Source organism: Marmota marmota, unplaced genomic scaffold, assembly GCF_001458135.2.
Source record: "Marmota marmota marmota unplaced genomic scaffold, marMar, whole genome shotgun sequence".
Taxonomy (NCBI): domain Eukaryota; kingdom Metazoa; phylum Chordata; class Mammalia; order Rodentia; family Sciuridae; genus Marmota; species Marmota marmota.
The window spans coordinates 2,308,678-2,324,221 of NW_026000243.1; the positions used below are offsets into that span (position 1 = coordinate 2,308,678).

The following is a 15,544-nucleotide window of genomic DNA, read 5'->3' on the forward strand; positions in this document are numbered from 1 at the left end:
CATGGCAGTTCCAGTTTGCCTTAAGAAGCGTGCTTGCTTGCCCCCCCCCCCCCGCGCCCCTCCCCAGCGTTACCGGGCTCCTGGCCTCTTGTAAAATGATATTTTCAGCTCCTTTTAATGGGATGATATCAGTGACACAAATATTTCTTCTTGGTTATTCTCGTGGAGTATTGTATTGTTTCTTGTGCCCCCTCGCTGTTACACAGTAAAGGTTTTCAGCATTAAAAACAAAACCAAACTGAACAGGAACCTCGCCTGGATGGGAAATCTGTCCCTGGTAAATGTTCCTCGTGTGCCCTCCATTTGCAGTCTTGGCTTTGCTCCCTGAATGCCCTGGTGTCTGGTAACAGAAGCACCAGGGCTTCTGGACAGGGCCAGAGCCAGGCAGGCAGCTTCTCACAGCCCCTGACAAAAGCTCAAGGCCCTGGGCTGGGTTCGCTCCTGGAGCTCAGTCCTGCCACTCTTCTCCCCACTCCCAAAGGAAGTACACAAAGGGGAGGTCTCCCCAAAGGCTGGGACCCCAGCTGTGCTGAAGGACTCCCCCCATGCTCAGGCCAGAGTCTCAGTCAAGTCCCTGACCAGATGAGTCAGATCCCCAAATTCCTCTCCAAATGGTTGCATGTGGCCCTTCGGTGGACCTAGTGGGATGGGGGGTGCACATGCAGGTGGAAGGGGTGAAGATCCGGGGCTTCTAGAGCTGGGTATGGGGTCCAACGGCAGCTGAGCTCCCAAGTGTCAAGTTGTGGGAGGCTTCTGCGCCTCAGTGAGCAGAGAAAGAAACTTAAGCTCCTGTTGAAAAGACCTCCTGTTCTCCTGCAGAAGGAGCCCCTAGAGGGCAATGGGGCAGTGGCCTAGTGGCCTGTGGTGACCCGGAGTGGGGGGAGGGGCAAGGGCCATCTGGGTTCTCTGAAAATTGCTTGTATGGTCTCCACCTCAGGAGTCTGAGCCCTGCTCCACAGCCTGGCAGGCTCAGGACTGAAAAGTATCCCAGCCTTCTGGATGGTCGTCTCTGGGAGCAGATCACTCTTAATGTCCCTCCTTGCCTGAGACAGGACAGCTCTAAATATGTCTAGGGATATTGCCTCTAAACTGACCTGCCTCCCATTCACAGGACAGTGAACAAAAGAATGCAGATTAAAGACTTCTCTATTTAGCCCAAATTCTCTGCTTTGCATTTCCTTTGCTTTGCCTTCACTGTGAATTTCTCTTTTATGGAATGAAGTTACCAAAATACCCAAACCTAGAATTAAAGGAAATTGGTTGCCCCAACAGGAAACAAACAAACAAAAAACACCTCTTTTCTGGATGCGAATCCCACCCTGACTCTGCCCCCAAGCTCCCTCTTCTGGAAATTTCTAGCACTGCATCTGTGCTGCTCTTGGTGCAATGAACCTCCAGGATTGGTGCTCCCAGGAAGTGACACAGCTACCCCATAGGCTCCATCCAAAGTTGCCTTGTCCAGAGTTCTAGGAGAGGCTGTGCCTAACATGTCCCCAAAACATCCCTAGTTCATCGATTCTATCAGGGTTCTTAAAAGAGATTCTACACCCATTCTAATGTCTCCAAAGTCTTAATTCTGGAAGTCCATTCTAATGTCTCAAGGACTGTGTACTGGACTGGAGGAGTAGCTCAGTGGTTGAGTACTTGGCTCGCATGCATGAGACTCTGGATTCCATTCCCAGCACTGCAAGAAAGTATGAGAAAACCCCATAAATCCGTATCCACCTTTTCCCCCTCTGGAGCCCTCTCCACTCTGCTCTTGACTCCTTTGGCTGGCTGCCACCCACACAAAGACCTAATCATTAAAATAGGCCTTGCCCCTGTGGGTGACGGCTAGTGCCAGAGCCCACCTGTAATCCTGGCAATTGGGGAGGCTGAGACAGGAGGATTGCAAGTTTGAGACCAGCTTAGGCAACTTAGCGAGCCCCTGTCTGAGAATAAAAAATAAAAAGGGATAGGGATATGGCTCAGTGGTAGTGCACCCTTGGGTTCAATGCCCAGTATAAAATAAATTTTTAAAAATAAAATAAGCCTTGATAATTCCCCTGCACAAATGGATGGGCTCTCTTCACAGCTCTCTGCTGAGCCCATGTGCAAAAGAAAAGCCTGGAACTCAGTGCCCAGTGTGTACAAGATGGGCAGGACTTTATGTGATTTTGTCACAAGGATATTCTGGTGGTCCATCTTCTGAAGTCAGGCCAGGGTAAGGAGCAGTTCAGGACATGAAGCCAACAGCACTGCCCATACAGGAACAGCCATCATTCTTGCACTATCCCCACCTTGCCTTCTTCTTTCCTGCTAGATTATCACCTTCCTCTACCAACCAGCCTCCCTGGAGAGAAGACCTGGCCTCATTCATCCATCCTGCCTCACCCCCTAATACAGTTCCCTGCACAGAGCTGATACCGATAAACATCTACTGAATGAAACATGAATCTCCGCTGCTTTGCGTGTGCACTTAAGGTCAAAGCATACCTGGTACTTTGGAGACTCAGGTCAGGCCACAGTAGATCTTTTTTCCCCTTCTTTAAACAACATCACCACACACACACACATACACATGCACACACACACATATGCTGGGCCCTGGAAACATGCCCCTTTATTTAATAGCAGCTCCAAGACACCGCCTGCTTCCTGCAGCATTCGGGTACATGCACATTTTGGAAGACCTGGGGAGGGCCAGGCTGACTTGGCATCAGACTGGAGGAGAGTGGAGTCCTTGAGAGCTCTGAGAGAGAGGGGAGGAAGGTTTGAAAGCAGGCTCACAAAGGCTTCTAGCTCCTCAGCACCCTCCTCTCAGGAGACAGGTCCCATATTCCCATAAGTTCTTGCAATCTCCCTCCCTGCAAATAGATAGCTTAGTATCAGCAACTAACCTGCAATTTCTGGCCCTAACTATTTCAGGGCATCCACTGTAGTTCATCAGCTCTCTGAGCATTCTGTTTCCTTGGGTGGCACTGCCAGGCTGTATCACTTACATACTATGGGCACCACGTTCTAGTTCAAGAGGAAATTTTGAGGCCTCACAGGGACAGCTCAATTACTGATGATAGAGTGGGGGTGGGGTGCAGTGGAACAGACCTGAAACACACACACACACACACACACACACCACTCCTGGATTGTGTCTTCTCTATAAAAGGCAGGCCAACAATTTGGCTCTTTTGGTCCCAGATGACTGTGACTCTATTATTGAACCAAAGCTAAAGGAAGCCCTGGAACCACTACCTGCACCAAAATAAACAAACAACAACAACAACAACAAACCCTGGAGGACTGATGTTGCCCTGCCTCTTTCATTCCCTAAGCTGCCAAGTGGTCACCTTTGGACTGCAGTCTGCCCTCATCCCATGTTACCACTAGGGGGTGTGGTGAACACACATGGTAGGGGTGGGGCTGATGCTTGGAGATCCTGAGGGGACCTGAAGGCTTCCTGCCCCTGTGAGTGCTGGTGGTTGCTCCATTTATTTATTTATTCTGGTGGTAGGGATGGAGCCCTGCCTGGGTCTCACACATGCTAGGCAAGCATTCTACCTCTGAGCACACTCCCAGTCCTGGTGTTTGCTCCACAACACCTGGGAAAGTGTGGGGCAGGAAGGACCCTTATCATGACCAATTGGGAGGAAGCTCAGGGCTCTCCCAGGTCAAGCTGGGAAGGAGAGGTATCTGAGTAGTCTCCAATCCCGCTGGGCTAACACCAGTCAAGTCACCCTCCACCTCTCCACCCCCACCCCCATTCCCATACACACACTAGGCCTTCGCTGATGCTGAACAAAGCATCGCGGCAGGGGTACCGGCTGTTTTACATATGATTTGAATATTGTTTCTTTCAAGTCAAAATAGCACAGCAAGCCCCTCCCCGCCCAAGCTTCTCCCCTTAGCTTTCATTTGTTCCCCTGAAGGGTCCCCAGCCCTTGCTGTATCTCACCAGTCTTGGTGACCCAGCCTGAAAAAAAAAATGTGGAGCTGGTGGGTCCCCAGGGCTCCCCTGTGCTCGATGGTATTAACAGTGCGGCCCCCTTTCTCCTGCCCACAGATCCTCGATGTGAATCAATCCCATGATGCAACATGCCTCCCCAGCCCCAGCTCTGACAATGATGGCCACGCAGAATGTCCCTCCCCCACCCTACCAGGACAGCCCGCAGGTGAGTTGCCAGCGAAGGAAGAAGTGGGGAGGGAGCATGGTAGCCCTGGGGATCCCCCTGGGAGGCTGGGATATTTCAGGGCTGAGGGGTCTGATCCGATGGGACTCTGCTTTACCCAGACAGCCTGGGGGCTCTTCCCTGTCAGGCCTAGGGAGGCTTCTCCGCAGAGAGTGCAGTGAATACAGGCCCCTGATGAAACTCAAGGTTCAGATCCTACCTGAGTCATTCCATCACCAGGACCATAACCTGGAGTAGTGGTCATAGAACTGTCCCTCGTCCCCTACCTGGCAGGCATACCTGAGTACAATTGAACCCTTTTGTTGTAATCAATACAAAATCCACACTCAAGATCCTGGTACCTGATGTAAGCAGAGTCTGCCTTTAGGTATTCAGGAAACTTCCTATTTACAGGTTCTCCCCCTTCGATGGTCACTTGAGTCCTTTTGTCTAGTCCTTCACTGACAGCCTATTGGAAGAATCTGTTCTCATCCGGACTTTGCTGGACTTCTACTTAGAAAAATAGAATTCTTTCTCTATTCCCTCAACTCTTTCCCCCTTGGTCTCCAGCTTCCATCCCTTAGCACAGCCGCTCAAGTTCTTCTGAGACACCCTTCCCGGTTGCAAGTCCTTCAGTGTCCTAGGAAGCATCTTCTCACCGTATTTCTGTTATCTCTTTTGCTCCTTCTGCAAGACAGGTCCAGCTTTTGTGGGTTGAGCTCCTACAGTCCTTAAGACCTATGGCTTCTCCTTCTGCTTCCCCCACTTGCCTCTCACTCCCCCTTGGATCTTTGAAAGCCTGATTTATGTGGGGGAGCTTTCACAGAAGGCTCCATTCTCTGACCTTTACCTTCACACTCTCCTGTTTTCTCTTTCCTGGCCTCTGAAGTCAATATTAATTCAATAATTATTTATTGAGCATCTGTCATGTGAAACTAGAATGTTCACTTAACCTGGGTGCAGAGAGGGCCTACTGTGTGCCAGACTCCCACTCTCCATAGCAGCCATTCAGTTGCCCTTCCCTGTGTCCCTTACTCATTAGCATTTCAAACACAGCCCTTTTCACCAACCACACTGAAGATCTGTGCAGTGGAAAAGGAAAAGGGTATTAAGATGCAGATAGGGCAGGGAGACTTTTGATCACATTGGGTCCTGTGGTCCTGATACCCCCATCCTAGAGTCAGCATATAGGTAGCTGTTCCGTACTCCCTTGACATCCCCTCACAAAATGACCAGATGATATGGGGCCATTTTGCACAGTGTCCAGCATGCAAACCCCCTTTGATTCCTCTCCCTCTGAAAGTACAAAAGCCCTCCTCATTCACCCACTGTGAGCACATGATCTTGAGTCCCCCACCTTACTCCACAGAGTGACTTCATGTTCCCTCCCTGGCTCTCCCTAACTGAATTCTATATTCAGCAAACTGTCTGTCATGAGTGACTGCAGAGCTGGACTTGGCATTTACAACATCTCCTCTATTCAAAAGTTTTCAGACATCCAATATTTTCAGGGCTCTTCCCTGTATAGTCCCTGGTCCCAGAAATGATTTCAGAAGAAGCCCTCAACTAGTGAAGAAGAAAGATTGACAGAAGAGGAGTCTCTGGAGCATAATGTGGGACAGGAACCCACCTCCCTCATAGATGCAGACCCATTCCCATATCTCTCGGCCAGGGGGCTAATATTAGGGGACCCATGGTGTATTAAGAGGCAGAAAAATTGGCTCATTTTTCTTGGTAACTAGAAACTGCTTTTTAAGTTCCACTATGGGAATGGGGAACAGAAATGAGTTCAGTTCTTATATTTGGCAGGTAGTGGGTGCGGGTGCAAACCCTACACACACGCGCACACACACACACACACACACCCCAGACCCAAGGCTTTAGGATAGACTGGGGAAGGACCAAGAGGTCAAAGAGCATGGGATTGTCACAGCTGGAGGCAGCTGCTTCCTGCCTCCTGCCCCTCCCTGTTCTGCCTGCCTGGGCAGCTGGGAGAAGTTTTGGTTTGGCAGGGATTAGTAGGATTGCTGTAGCAAGGGTCCATGTAGTCCAAGAATGCTGATCCAGGAGCCTAAATTCATTCGCACATATAGCTGGATGAATAAGTCCCAGTTGCTGAGAGAGGGGATGGAGGTGGGGCTGCAGCCCCAGATGCCATCACTGAGCTGCTCTGGCCTTGGGGGGACCTCAAGCAGAAGCCAGGTGCAGGGACTGCCCCAGACTCTTCTCTGTGAGGCTCTACCAGAACTTCACTACTGAGAACATTCAAATTTACAGCAGAGGGATAATCTGCCCCCCCCCACCGGAAGTCACACATCTGCTTGTAACCCCAGGGTTCCAGGAATGAAGCATCTGCCAGGAAGACTCACTGACCATGGGGAAGTGACCTGGCTAAGATCTTGGGGGTCTTTATGGCCTTGGCTAAGCCACAAGCCTGTGGTTAAATGATCATTGGCCTTCCCTGAGCTGGCCAATCATCAAGAGGGGGATGCTAAGGAAGATGAGTTAGGGCAGGGATGGAGCGGGTGGGTGGCAGGGAGTGAAGTCCCCAGAACAAAGGCTTCTGACTCATGGGGGAGGGCTGTTTTCTTCAGAGTACTGGCCTTTGAGGCCCAATGGATCTGGGGGGCCCTTCTCAACATTTTTCAAGACTTGGAACAGCTCATATGTGTTTGATGCAGGGGAATTTGTGCTGGTCCTGCCACCTTCTTCCCTCTCAGCTTTCAAAGCTGACCCCCGCTCCTCAGGGAAGGCTCTGCTCCATTTCCCTCATAATGTCATTATCCTAAATATTCAGCTGTTCTCTGACACTCAATATCTTTAAGAAAGTGGGGCCTAATAGGAACACAGGTCGGGCACACAGGGGAACTGCGCCCTAACCGAGCCCTCAGGAAATGAGACCTGCTCCCTCCTCACTCCTTCAGGCCTACTCTCAGGACTATTGGCCCTGTCCTTGTTTCCCCAAGGCCCGGATAGCTGAGTGCTCTCTATATCGTCCCCTCAGAAACCTAGTTTCCTCCACAGGCAAGAAATGGACAGTCTCTGATATGAAGTCCCCAAAATGAAAAAGGAAGCAAGAAGCAGAGCCCTTCCTCTGAGACCCATGCAGTCGTTTTAATAATGTTCCCGTTGTGCTAAGGGCTAGTGATACCGAGCATAATCTATTCAAATGCACAGGAGAATGTCACTTTGGAAAATTAGGAATCTGCATTAAAAAATTCCCAAGCCCCGGACCTTCTTTATAATAAATTAGAAAAATTTTTTTCAAGGCAAGTTCTTAACTTGGCAATTTCATTTTTGAAGTTTGGGGAATAAAGTTATTAAAAATGAGGGAGACTTTTTTTCCTTCCCATTTTAGTAGAGAGGCATTAATGGTTATGGCCCCATGTTGTTTGGGCATAAGCCAAGTGGCATGATGGCTAAGTGGCTTCTATCCCCTCAGTTCTGCTTCTGTCCATCCAGGGAAACCCTGTGATTTCTTGTGAGGACACCACTCGGTAGTTAGTATCACTAAGACTGAATATACATTTTGGAAGTGCAAAAGCAGCAACCCAGTGGAACCCTTTCTGTGGACTACTTCTTCCTTCCTGTTAAAGTCTGTTAGGGCAGCAGTGCCCTCTACTGTCTAACTATATTACCTCAATTCTGGAGTGCTATAGCTGGATCATTGATCCAGACCCTCCTTTTATGTCCTGAAGAAACAGGGGCGAGTCACCAGAGATTGTGGAATTCTACAAAGATTGTTTAATGAAAACATTGTCACTAGAGTGACCTGGACATGAACTAGGTGTGTAGTCCCTTAGTTCAAGACACTGTTTATTCCCCTTTTTAGTTTCTTTCTGTTCTCCAACTCTCCCAAGTGGGCCTGGCCTTCACTGTCACCTGAGCTCTCATAGCCCCTCCTCTCTCTACCTCAGCACCCCTGCTGTTGCTAATGGGACTCTCAAAGATGCTCCCCTTTACTGGGTGTGGTGGCACATGCCCATAATCCCAGGGACTCTTGAGGCTGAGGCAGGAGGATTACAAATTTGAGACCAGCCTCAGCAACTTAGTGAGACCCTGTCTCAAAAAATAAAAATAAAAAAGACGGGGGATGTGGCTCTATAGTAAAGCACCATTTGAATCAATCCCCAGCCCCCCCAAAAAAAGTTGCTCCCCTCTCTTGTACATTCTTAGAATCACACTCAGCATCACTCTAGTCTCCCTCCAAGAATTTTCTTCATAACAACTCCACTCTCACTCCTTCTAGGCATATAGCCTTCCTTCAATGTACTCTCCACCTTGGAAACGCCATTCAATTCCTTCCACTTCCCTTTAAGGTTGCAGATATAGTGTCATCTACTGAGCAAAATTCCCCCCTCCATAGTTCTACCAGCAAACCAGGAAGCCATTGGGATTTACTAGTAAAGACAGCTTCTCCACCCTCACTGTACACACACAAAACAGACTCTGGCTACCAGCACACCCCATGCTGCTCTTCCCCACACATAGACATGTACCCACCACTTCATGAAAATCTTTGTTCCTGGCTTGTAGGCAAGACACATTTGATCCGTTCTGTTGGTGTATGTGTTAATGTTTGGATTCTCTTTGTCTACGTGTCCCCAGGAAGACAGGTTGCATGAGCATTTGACTAGAAAGCAGAAATTCTAGTGGATCCTCATCTGACCCACAAGGTATAGCACCTATGGATGTGGGCGCTCAGTGGAGAGTGCAGATTAGGAACAAATGGATAGGTAGGTAGCTAGATGCTTATGTAGCATGACTTGACAATGACTGATATTGAAAGGGCTTTGGCAATTTGCTAAGAATGAACCTCATTATTGGCCAGAGTAAACAAGATAGGCAGAGTCAGAACTCAAAGTTCAGTACCAATGCGGGAAACTCACTTCCGAAGGAAGTCAAGCACTTGCTTGAGACCTTTTGACAGAAGCTACATTCCCCCATCCCTCTCCATCCTCTGTCAACACTTAAGGGGAGAAAAATTGTGTCCAGGACTCCAAGATACTGCCCTTGCCCATCTGAGGTCAAGAGAATGCTGTCACACCTATCCTGAAGAGGAAAGCTAAGGCTGGAGCCAGCCACATGCAGGAAGCCAGACCAGTCTTACCTCTGAGTACTCTTTCCCTCCCTATCCTAGCACCACTCCCACCCCAGGCAGGGCCAGGGGTGCAGCCTTCTGGGGAAGCTGACTGGGCTTTGATCAGTCATTAGGATCCCCGTGCTCATTTCATTAACTAGAGGCAGAAGGGGTGGCTGGGGCCTCTGGCTGTGAATGGCCTCCATCCAGCCCATGCAGCTGTGATGGGCAGAAGCTGGTTCAGATGTTTTCACACTCGTTTACATTCCTCTCATCTCTTTAAGGCCCGGAGCCCCCTGCCTTGCAGGGCCTTCTGCTCAGCTGCCTGTGAAACACATTCTGGCTTTGCAGCAATAGAGTTAATTCAGCTGCTTTGAAAGTTCTCCTAAGCCTTTTCTGTGGCTGTGATTGACGGTTCCCTCTGCCCCTGGGGGCAACACCCCAGGGACCATCAGGGGGACCCACCTTCCCTTGCTTTAACTCATCAAAACAGACCCTTCTTTTTCTTTTCTGCTGGGTCTTTCTTCCCTTTGTGCACAGTGACCTCTCTCCCTGCCTGCTTGGGCCACCCATGTCTTTACACTGGACAGATCCCTGGACTCTGACTCACTTCAGACCTGGATTCTTCATTGTATAAAAAGCAAAAAACAACCTCCAGGTCTAACTGTGGGGCCTTTCTGCCCCCACTTAGGAGATGGTGGGCTGGTCCCATGACTTTGAAGCTTATGAAGAATAACACTATGGCCCAATCTAGATTTTTCCTTTGATGAACTTACTACCTTAATTCTGATAGTTACCAGAAACATCGATCTTATTGTCTATATTCTCGTCCGTCGCCAAGCAGGACAAGTGCCCTAAACAGCTACAAAAATAGTTAATGGCCCAAGGATACAAAGCCTAAAATAAATCAGGAACAGGTGATCCAAGTCAGCAGCTGGGCTGAGGAGCACTTTTCAGGCCTTGCCTCTCTTGCCCGTGCTATCCTATCTTCGAGGAGCTCCGGTGTCTGTGTGGCCCAGCTGTAGGGGGATGGGTGAGTAAGGGCCCAGGATGCCTGCTGCCCTTGGGGTTGGTGGTCTGGAGAGAAATTGCAGGGTGACTCAACGCAGCAGAAATTCAGGAATCCTAGGCCTGGCCCCTGCCCCACTGTGATGAATTATTAAAATTTAGGCAAGTAATTTCAGCACTATTTCTTCCATTAATTCATCCATTCAATAAATATTGAGTACTTCCTGTGGGTCTTGAAGACCAGGGGTACAAAATTAGAATTCCTGCCCTAAGAGAGTTTATAGTCTGCTTGGGGCCTTGTTTTCTGTTCTGGTAAATGGGCTGAGGATCACTTTTCAGGCCTGTGCTTCCTGCCTCACAGAATCGTGGAGGATGTGGGTATGAAAAGTGGAGTGGTATTTCTTAGCTTCTGATCGTCCATGCCCTGACCTGGTTTCTCACTCTATCTTCTGCACATCTTCAGCAGTCTAGATTGGATTGAACTTTAATTTCTTTTTATTAGAAACACAATGGGCATATCAAATGTGTTTTTCCAGCTAAGAAACACCCCTGCACATACACACACATACAGAACACATACAGAGTGCGCACACACTGAGGTTCTTAGGCTCTAAAGGGCTTATTGGAAATCACTGGTTTGGGACAAAGATAAAAATGAGGATCCTTCAGGGATGGATGGGGAGGGTGAGGAGCAATCAGATCCTGGGAAAATGCACAGAACTGGGAGGTGGAAGCTCACGGCCTGCCTTTGATTAGCCTCATGTCAGTGATTCCCCAGGACCTGCAGTTAGGGCCAGGAATCATCAGACAAACCTTATTTTTGTAAACCACTGCCTACAAACCCTTTTACAACTAATCAATTATTGGGACTCTTGTTGTGCACAGAAGGAACCCTTCTGTGATCTAGTGTATCCACTGGCCATAGTTGTAATGGAGGGGACATAGGCCTGCCATCCCAGGAGCCTCTTAGTTCTGCCTCTGTCTGGCCTGGCTCTGCTGTTGGACCTTTCTCTCCTGGGATGTTTTGATGGGGAATAATTATGAGGATCCCTCTTTGACCTTTTCCTTCTTTGGGTCCTTTAACTCATCACCACTCATTTCCTCACTTGGTCGTCATTAATCATTTAACAAACACTGGAGTCAAGCACAGGAGCCCAGAAACCCACCCACCCATGGAACCAGAAGTGTCAAAGGTATTGGGGTAACACAGATACAGAAGAGTCAGGGGCCCAGGCTACTGGGTCTGGGGAGTGTAGAGAACAGGGAAAGGCTTCCTGAGAGAGCTGGGCCTCCAGCTGATCAAGAGTAAAGACGAGGACATTTCCAGCAAAGGTAGCTGTGGGAGCAAAGGTGTGAAGATGTGAGCCACTGGGTGTGCTCCAGAGTTTGGGGTAAGGGAAGGGGTACTGTACCCTCTTGCTGTGTGTCAGTGAACTTGCCCAGGCCTGGAGCACCCTGGGGGCTGTTACCACCCCCCAACAGTGGCCATGCTCACTGCAACTCCCACCTGTTCAGGCCACAGCTGATATTTACCAAGTGGCTTTGAGCCCTGACCTCGTCCAGGTCCTTGGACTGTATCCTGGTTGACAGGAAACTGATCCGGTACTGGTTTGCCCCAGCACTAGAGGGAGTGCAGCAGCTTGATGGAGCCATGGCGGCCCCTAGTGGAGGCCTGAGCATTTGCTGATGGGTGTCTCTGGGGCCAGCAGCTTGTACTGTGCACCTGTCAGGTGAAGGACTCAGAAGAGGGATGTATTCTTAGGCCGAGTGTTTGTGCTGAGAAGGCACAGGCTTGGGTTGTGCAGGGTTTATATGGGAAGGCACCTGAGGGAGGTATGTGGCTATATACAAATAGCAAGACTGTGTGTGTACGTAGGAGGTGTGTACAGGGGAATATAGGAGGTGTGGGAGCTCGGGCCTCTGGGACAGGGTATAGATGTAGTTTGGATTCAGAGGACAAGGCTGGCAAAAGAAGCATTAAAAGTGCTCAGAGGGCTTGTGGTGTAGTTCAGGGTATAGCACTCTCTAGCATGCAGGAGGTCCCTGGGTTCCATCCCCAGCACCATACATACATACATAAATAGAAAAGAGTACTTAGAAACCAAAATCTGCTGAGCATTCACTGTTTGCAGTATACCCTCCCATATGGTCCCTGATATGGAAAGTGAGACTCAGAGGAACTGAATCACTTGCCCAAGGTGACAGTTGGTGATTGGTAATGTTTGTTTTCACCACACCACAGCCCTCTTTCCTTCTTGTAAGCTCATACTCGCCCCACTCCCCTGAAAGCTTAGGTAGAATGAGAGCCTTTGGAAGATAGCAGATTCTTATTCACCTGGCCAAGACCCTAGAGCAGCCCATGTAGAACACCAGTGGCCAACTATCAATCAGAGTGCAGTTGCGGGTGGTGTGGATTATATTACCATTTGCTGAGTAGCTATTCAGTGTCAGCTGACTTACCATACATTATCTCATTTAATTCTAACAACCCCTAACTTTGGTATAATTATTCCCATTTCACAGATGAGAAGACTGGATCAGAAAGGTTGAGTAAAGCTCAAGTCTCATAAGCAAAGAGAGAGGGAGCCAAATGCAAAGTAGACATTCATCCCAGCACATCCTTCCGTATGCCATTCTTTCCAAGTCTGGGATCCATGCCCACTATGCCAATCATTGTGTGGTCAGGGCCCATAGGCTTCTTTGCTGTGGCCTGAGGCATTCAGGGTCAAGAATGAAATTTGAAGTTAAAAAGGTAGCATCCAATGGGAAAGTCTGCCCACTCCATGCAAGTCATTCCCACATTCCATAGATATTTTGGATACTTCCTGTATTGGACACTGGGTCTATAACAGTCAACAGACAAGACCAGGTCTCTGCCCTCAAGAGTTCTCCAGTCTAGCAGAAGAGAGAGGGAAGTAAGCAGACAGGTGGGAGCATAGAGCAGAGGGTGGAAAGCAGGAAGGGATGGGAGGCATGAAGCAGTACTCCAAAGTGAGCCCAAAAGGTAAAGTTATGCATCAAAGTTGCCCAGCAGTGAGTGGCCAGGTAGAATTGAAAACTTTTAACATCTGATGCCAGCACCTCTTTTCTCCCCCATGCAAGCTGCCTTCCTAGGTGCTAGAAAGACATAGGTCTCTCCCATTCTGAGCTACTTGCTCCCACCTTCCATGAGCCAGAGAGAAATTCTGAGTGTTTTGTTGGCAGTGAGAAGTAGCCACGCCAATTTGAGGCCCAGGTTCTGGAAGGCTTGAAGGTCCCTGGGGTCAGCTTTTTCTCAGGCTCTAGGTCTCTAGGTTCCTTTGCAGCCTCCAAGGGAAGTCAACAGACTGGTTAATTAACCCTTGATTAATAAGCCCTCCTGGTCTTCCTACTTAGGTTCCATATGGAAGAATGTTTCTCGCTCTATCTTTGGGGGGAATTATCTCGGACGGTGTGAGAGGTTTACTGTGGGGAAGGGAGAAGCTGGGCCTGACAGCGAGGACAGGGTGAACTAAATGGAGACTGAAGGGCATGCCTGAGAGGTGAAGTTTCATTCTGATTCTATCCTTCTTTCTCCTTCAGTCCCCTTTTACACAGGGAGGGGGATCTTTCCATTCTCCTCTTCAAAGAAAAGTAACTAAATGCACCTATTTGCATAGTGCGATTTGTCAAGTCACCCTCTATTGTTGCTCCAGCTTTGCAGGAGCTGGCCATGCTCTCTAGCAGTTTCTTAGACTTTGTGGGCTTCTGTTTTCTCATCTGTGAAATGGGATGTTGATAACCTACTCAAAGGATTACCGTCAAACTGGAAAGCTGCTGGTTCTGGTGATGCACACATATAATTCCAGCAACTTGGGTTGCTGAGGGAGGAGGATTGGAAATTCAAGGTCAGCCTGGGTGATTTAGCAAGACCCGGTCACAAAAAAAAAAAAAAAAAAAAAAGGACTGGGAATGTAGCTTAGTAGTAGAGCACCCCTGGCTTAATTCCTAGTACAAAGACAGGAAAACAAAAAACAAAACAAAAAAAACCTATTTGATGTTGTCTTAGCTACAACCCAATGGATCACTCTCCCTACAACTGGAGAATGATGATACTTAACAGAAAGAACCAGTGAGGGTGACTGAGGGATGCAGGTAGGAGATGCTTCCTTGAACCTTTTACATCCACCAGGGAGTATCTTCTATTCATCCTTGTGGAAAGACCAGGCTGTCAGAGTGGCTGGCTCTCTCAGCAGATCTCCAAAGATGCATGCCTGCACACATGTATTCATGAACTTTTCATTGCTGTGATGAAAATACCCGACAAAAACAACTTAGAGGAGGAAAGATTTATTTTGGCTCACAGTTTCAGAGGTCTCAATTCGTGGTTGGCTGACTCCATTTCTCTGTGGCAGCTGGTAAGCCCGGAGAGAGAGGGGAGAGGAGGGAAGAGAGAGACAAAGAGAGATAGAAGATCCAGGGCAGGATATAGTCCCCAAGGCTATGACTCAGTGATCTACTTCCTCCTGCTGAATCCCATGTGCCTACAGTTATTACCCAGTAGTGTATTCAAAGTATTAATCCATCAAATGGATTAATCCACTAATGAGAGTACAACTTTCACCATCCAATCTTTTCACCTCTGAACATTACTACACTGCCTAACACATGAGTTTTGGGAGATGGGGGCATTCCAGATCCAAACCATAACAACACACATCTTATAGTCACCAACTCTTCCCACTCTTTTACAGGATGGAGAGACAGGGAACTTCATCTCAATATGTCAAAAACCAAAAATGTGGAAAGGAACTCTTTAGCTTCAGACTTCAGGGAGGGCTGGTTCCAGCCACATGAGATGCAATAGTTATTGCATCCAAGAAAGGGAAATGATGGAGGTGCTGGTCCCAGGGTCTTAGCTCCAAGAAGGACCCACAGCTAAGAGAAGAGATGAGAACCAGAGAGCCTGCATAGGTTCTGAGTTCAGCATCATGGCTCACAGTGGGCAAGCCTCCCCAGGGCAAGATGCCACCCTGCCCCATCCACTAGTCATTATCTTGTTCTTTCAATTAATCCTCACAATCTGTGCAAAGGCATAACTTCCTGCATTTTACAGGTGAGGAAACCAAAGAGGTCAAGAAGCTTGCTACAAAAACAGGTAGCTAAGAATTAGCAGAAGAGCATCAAACCCTGGCCTGATCCCCAGCTCTTTCCACTCTGAGACTTCTGATCCTCCAGCTGGCTCTCAGGACATTGCTCAGCTCTGCCTCTCCCGTCTGTACCTTAGCTTCTCCTGGCATGTCTATATTGATGTCATTCCCTCACCCTGTCTCCAGTGAGTCACCAAGGCAGG

General features: G+C 48.6%; 1 protein-coding gene across 18 annotated transcripts in view; it reads left to right on the plus strand.

The window, feature by feature from the left end:
- Pknox2 (PBX/knotted 1 homeobox 2) overlaps window positions 1-15,544 on the plus strand; it is a 265,198-nt gene that overhangs the window by 178,723 nt on the left and 70,931 nt on the right. For 13 of the 18 annotated variants that reach the window (XM_048796085.1, XM_015498999.2, XM_048796076.1 and 10 more), the window contains one exon: window positions 4,040-4,148. The exons of 3 other annotated variants lie outside the window; for them this stretch is intronic. In XM_048796085.1, the coding sequence (XP_048652042.1) occupies window positions 4,062-4,148 (87 nt within the window). In that variant the 5' untranslated portion in view covers window positions 4,040-4,061. Of the gene's footprint in view, window positions 1-2,302; window positions 2,496-4,039; window positions 4,149-15,544 lie in introns of all 18 variants that reach the window. 2 more of the 18 variants (XM_048796083.1, XM_048796084.1) reach the window with 2 other exon arrangements.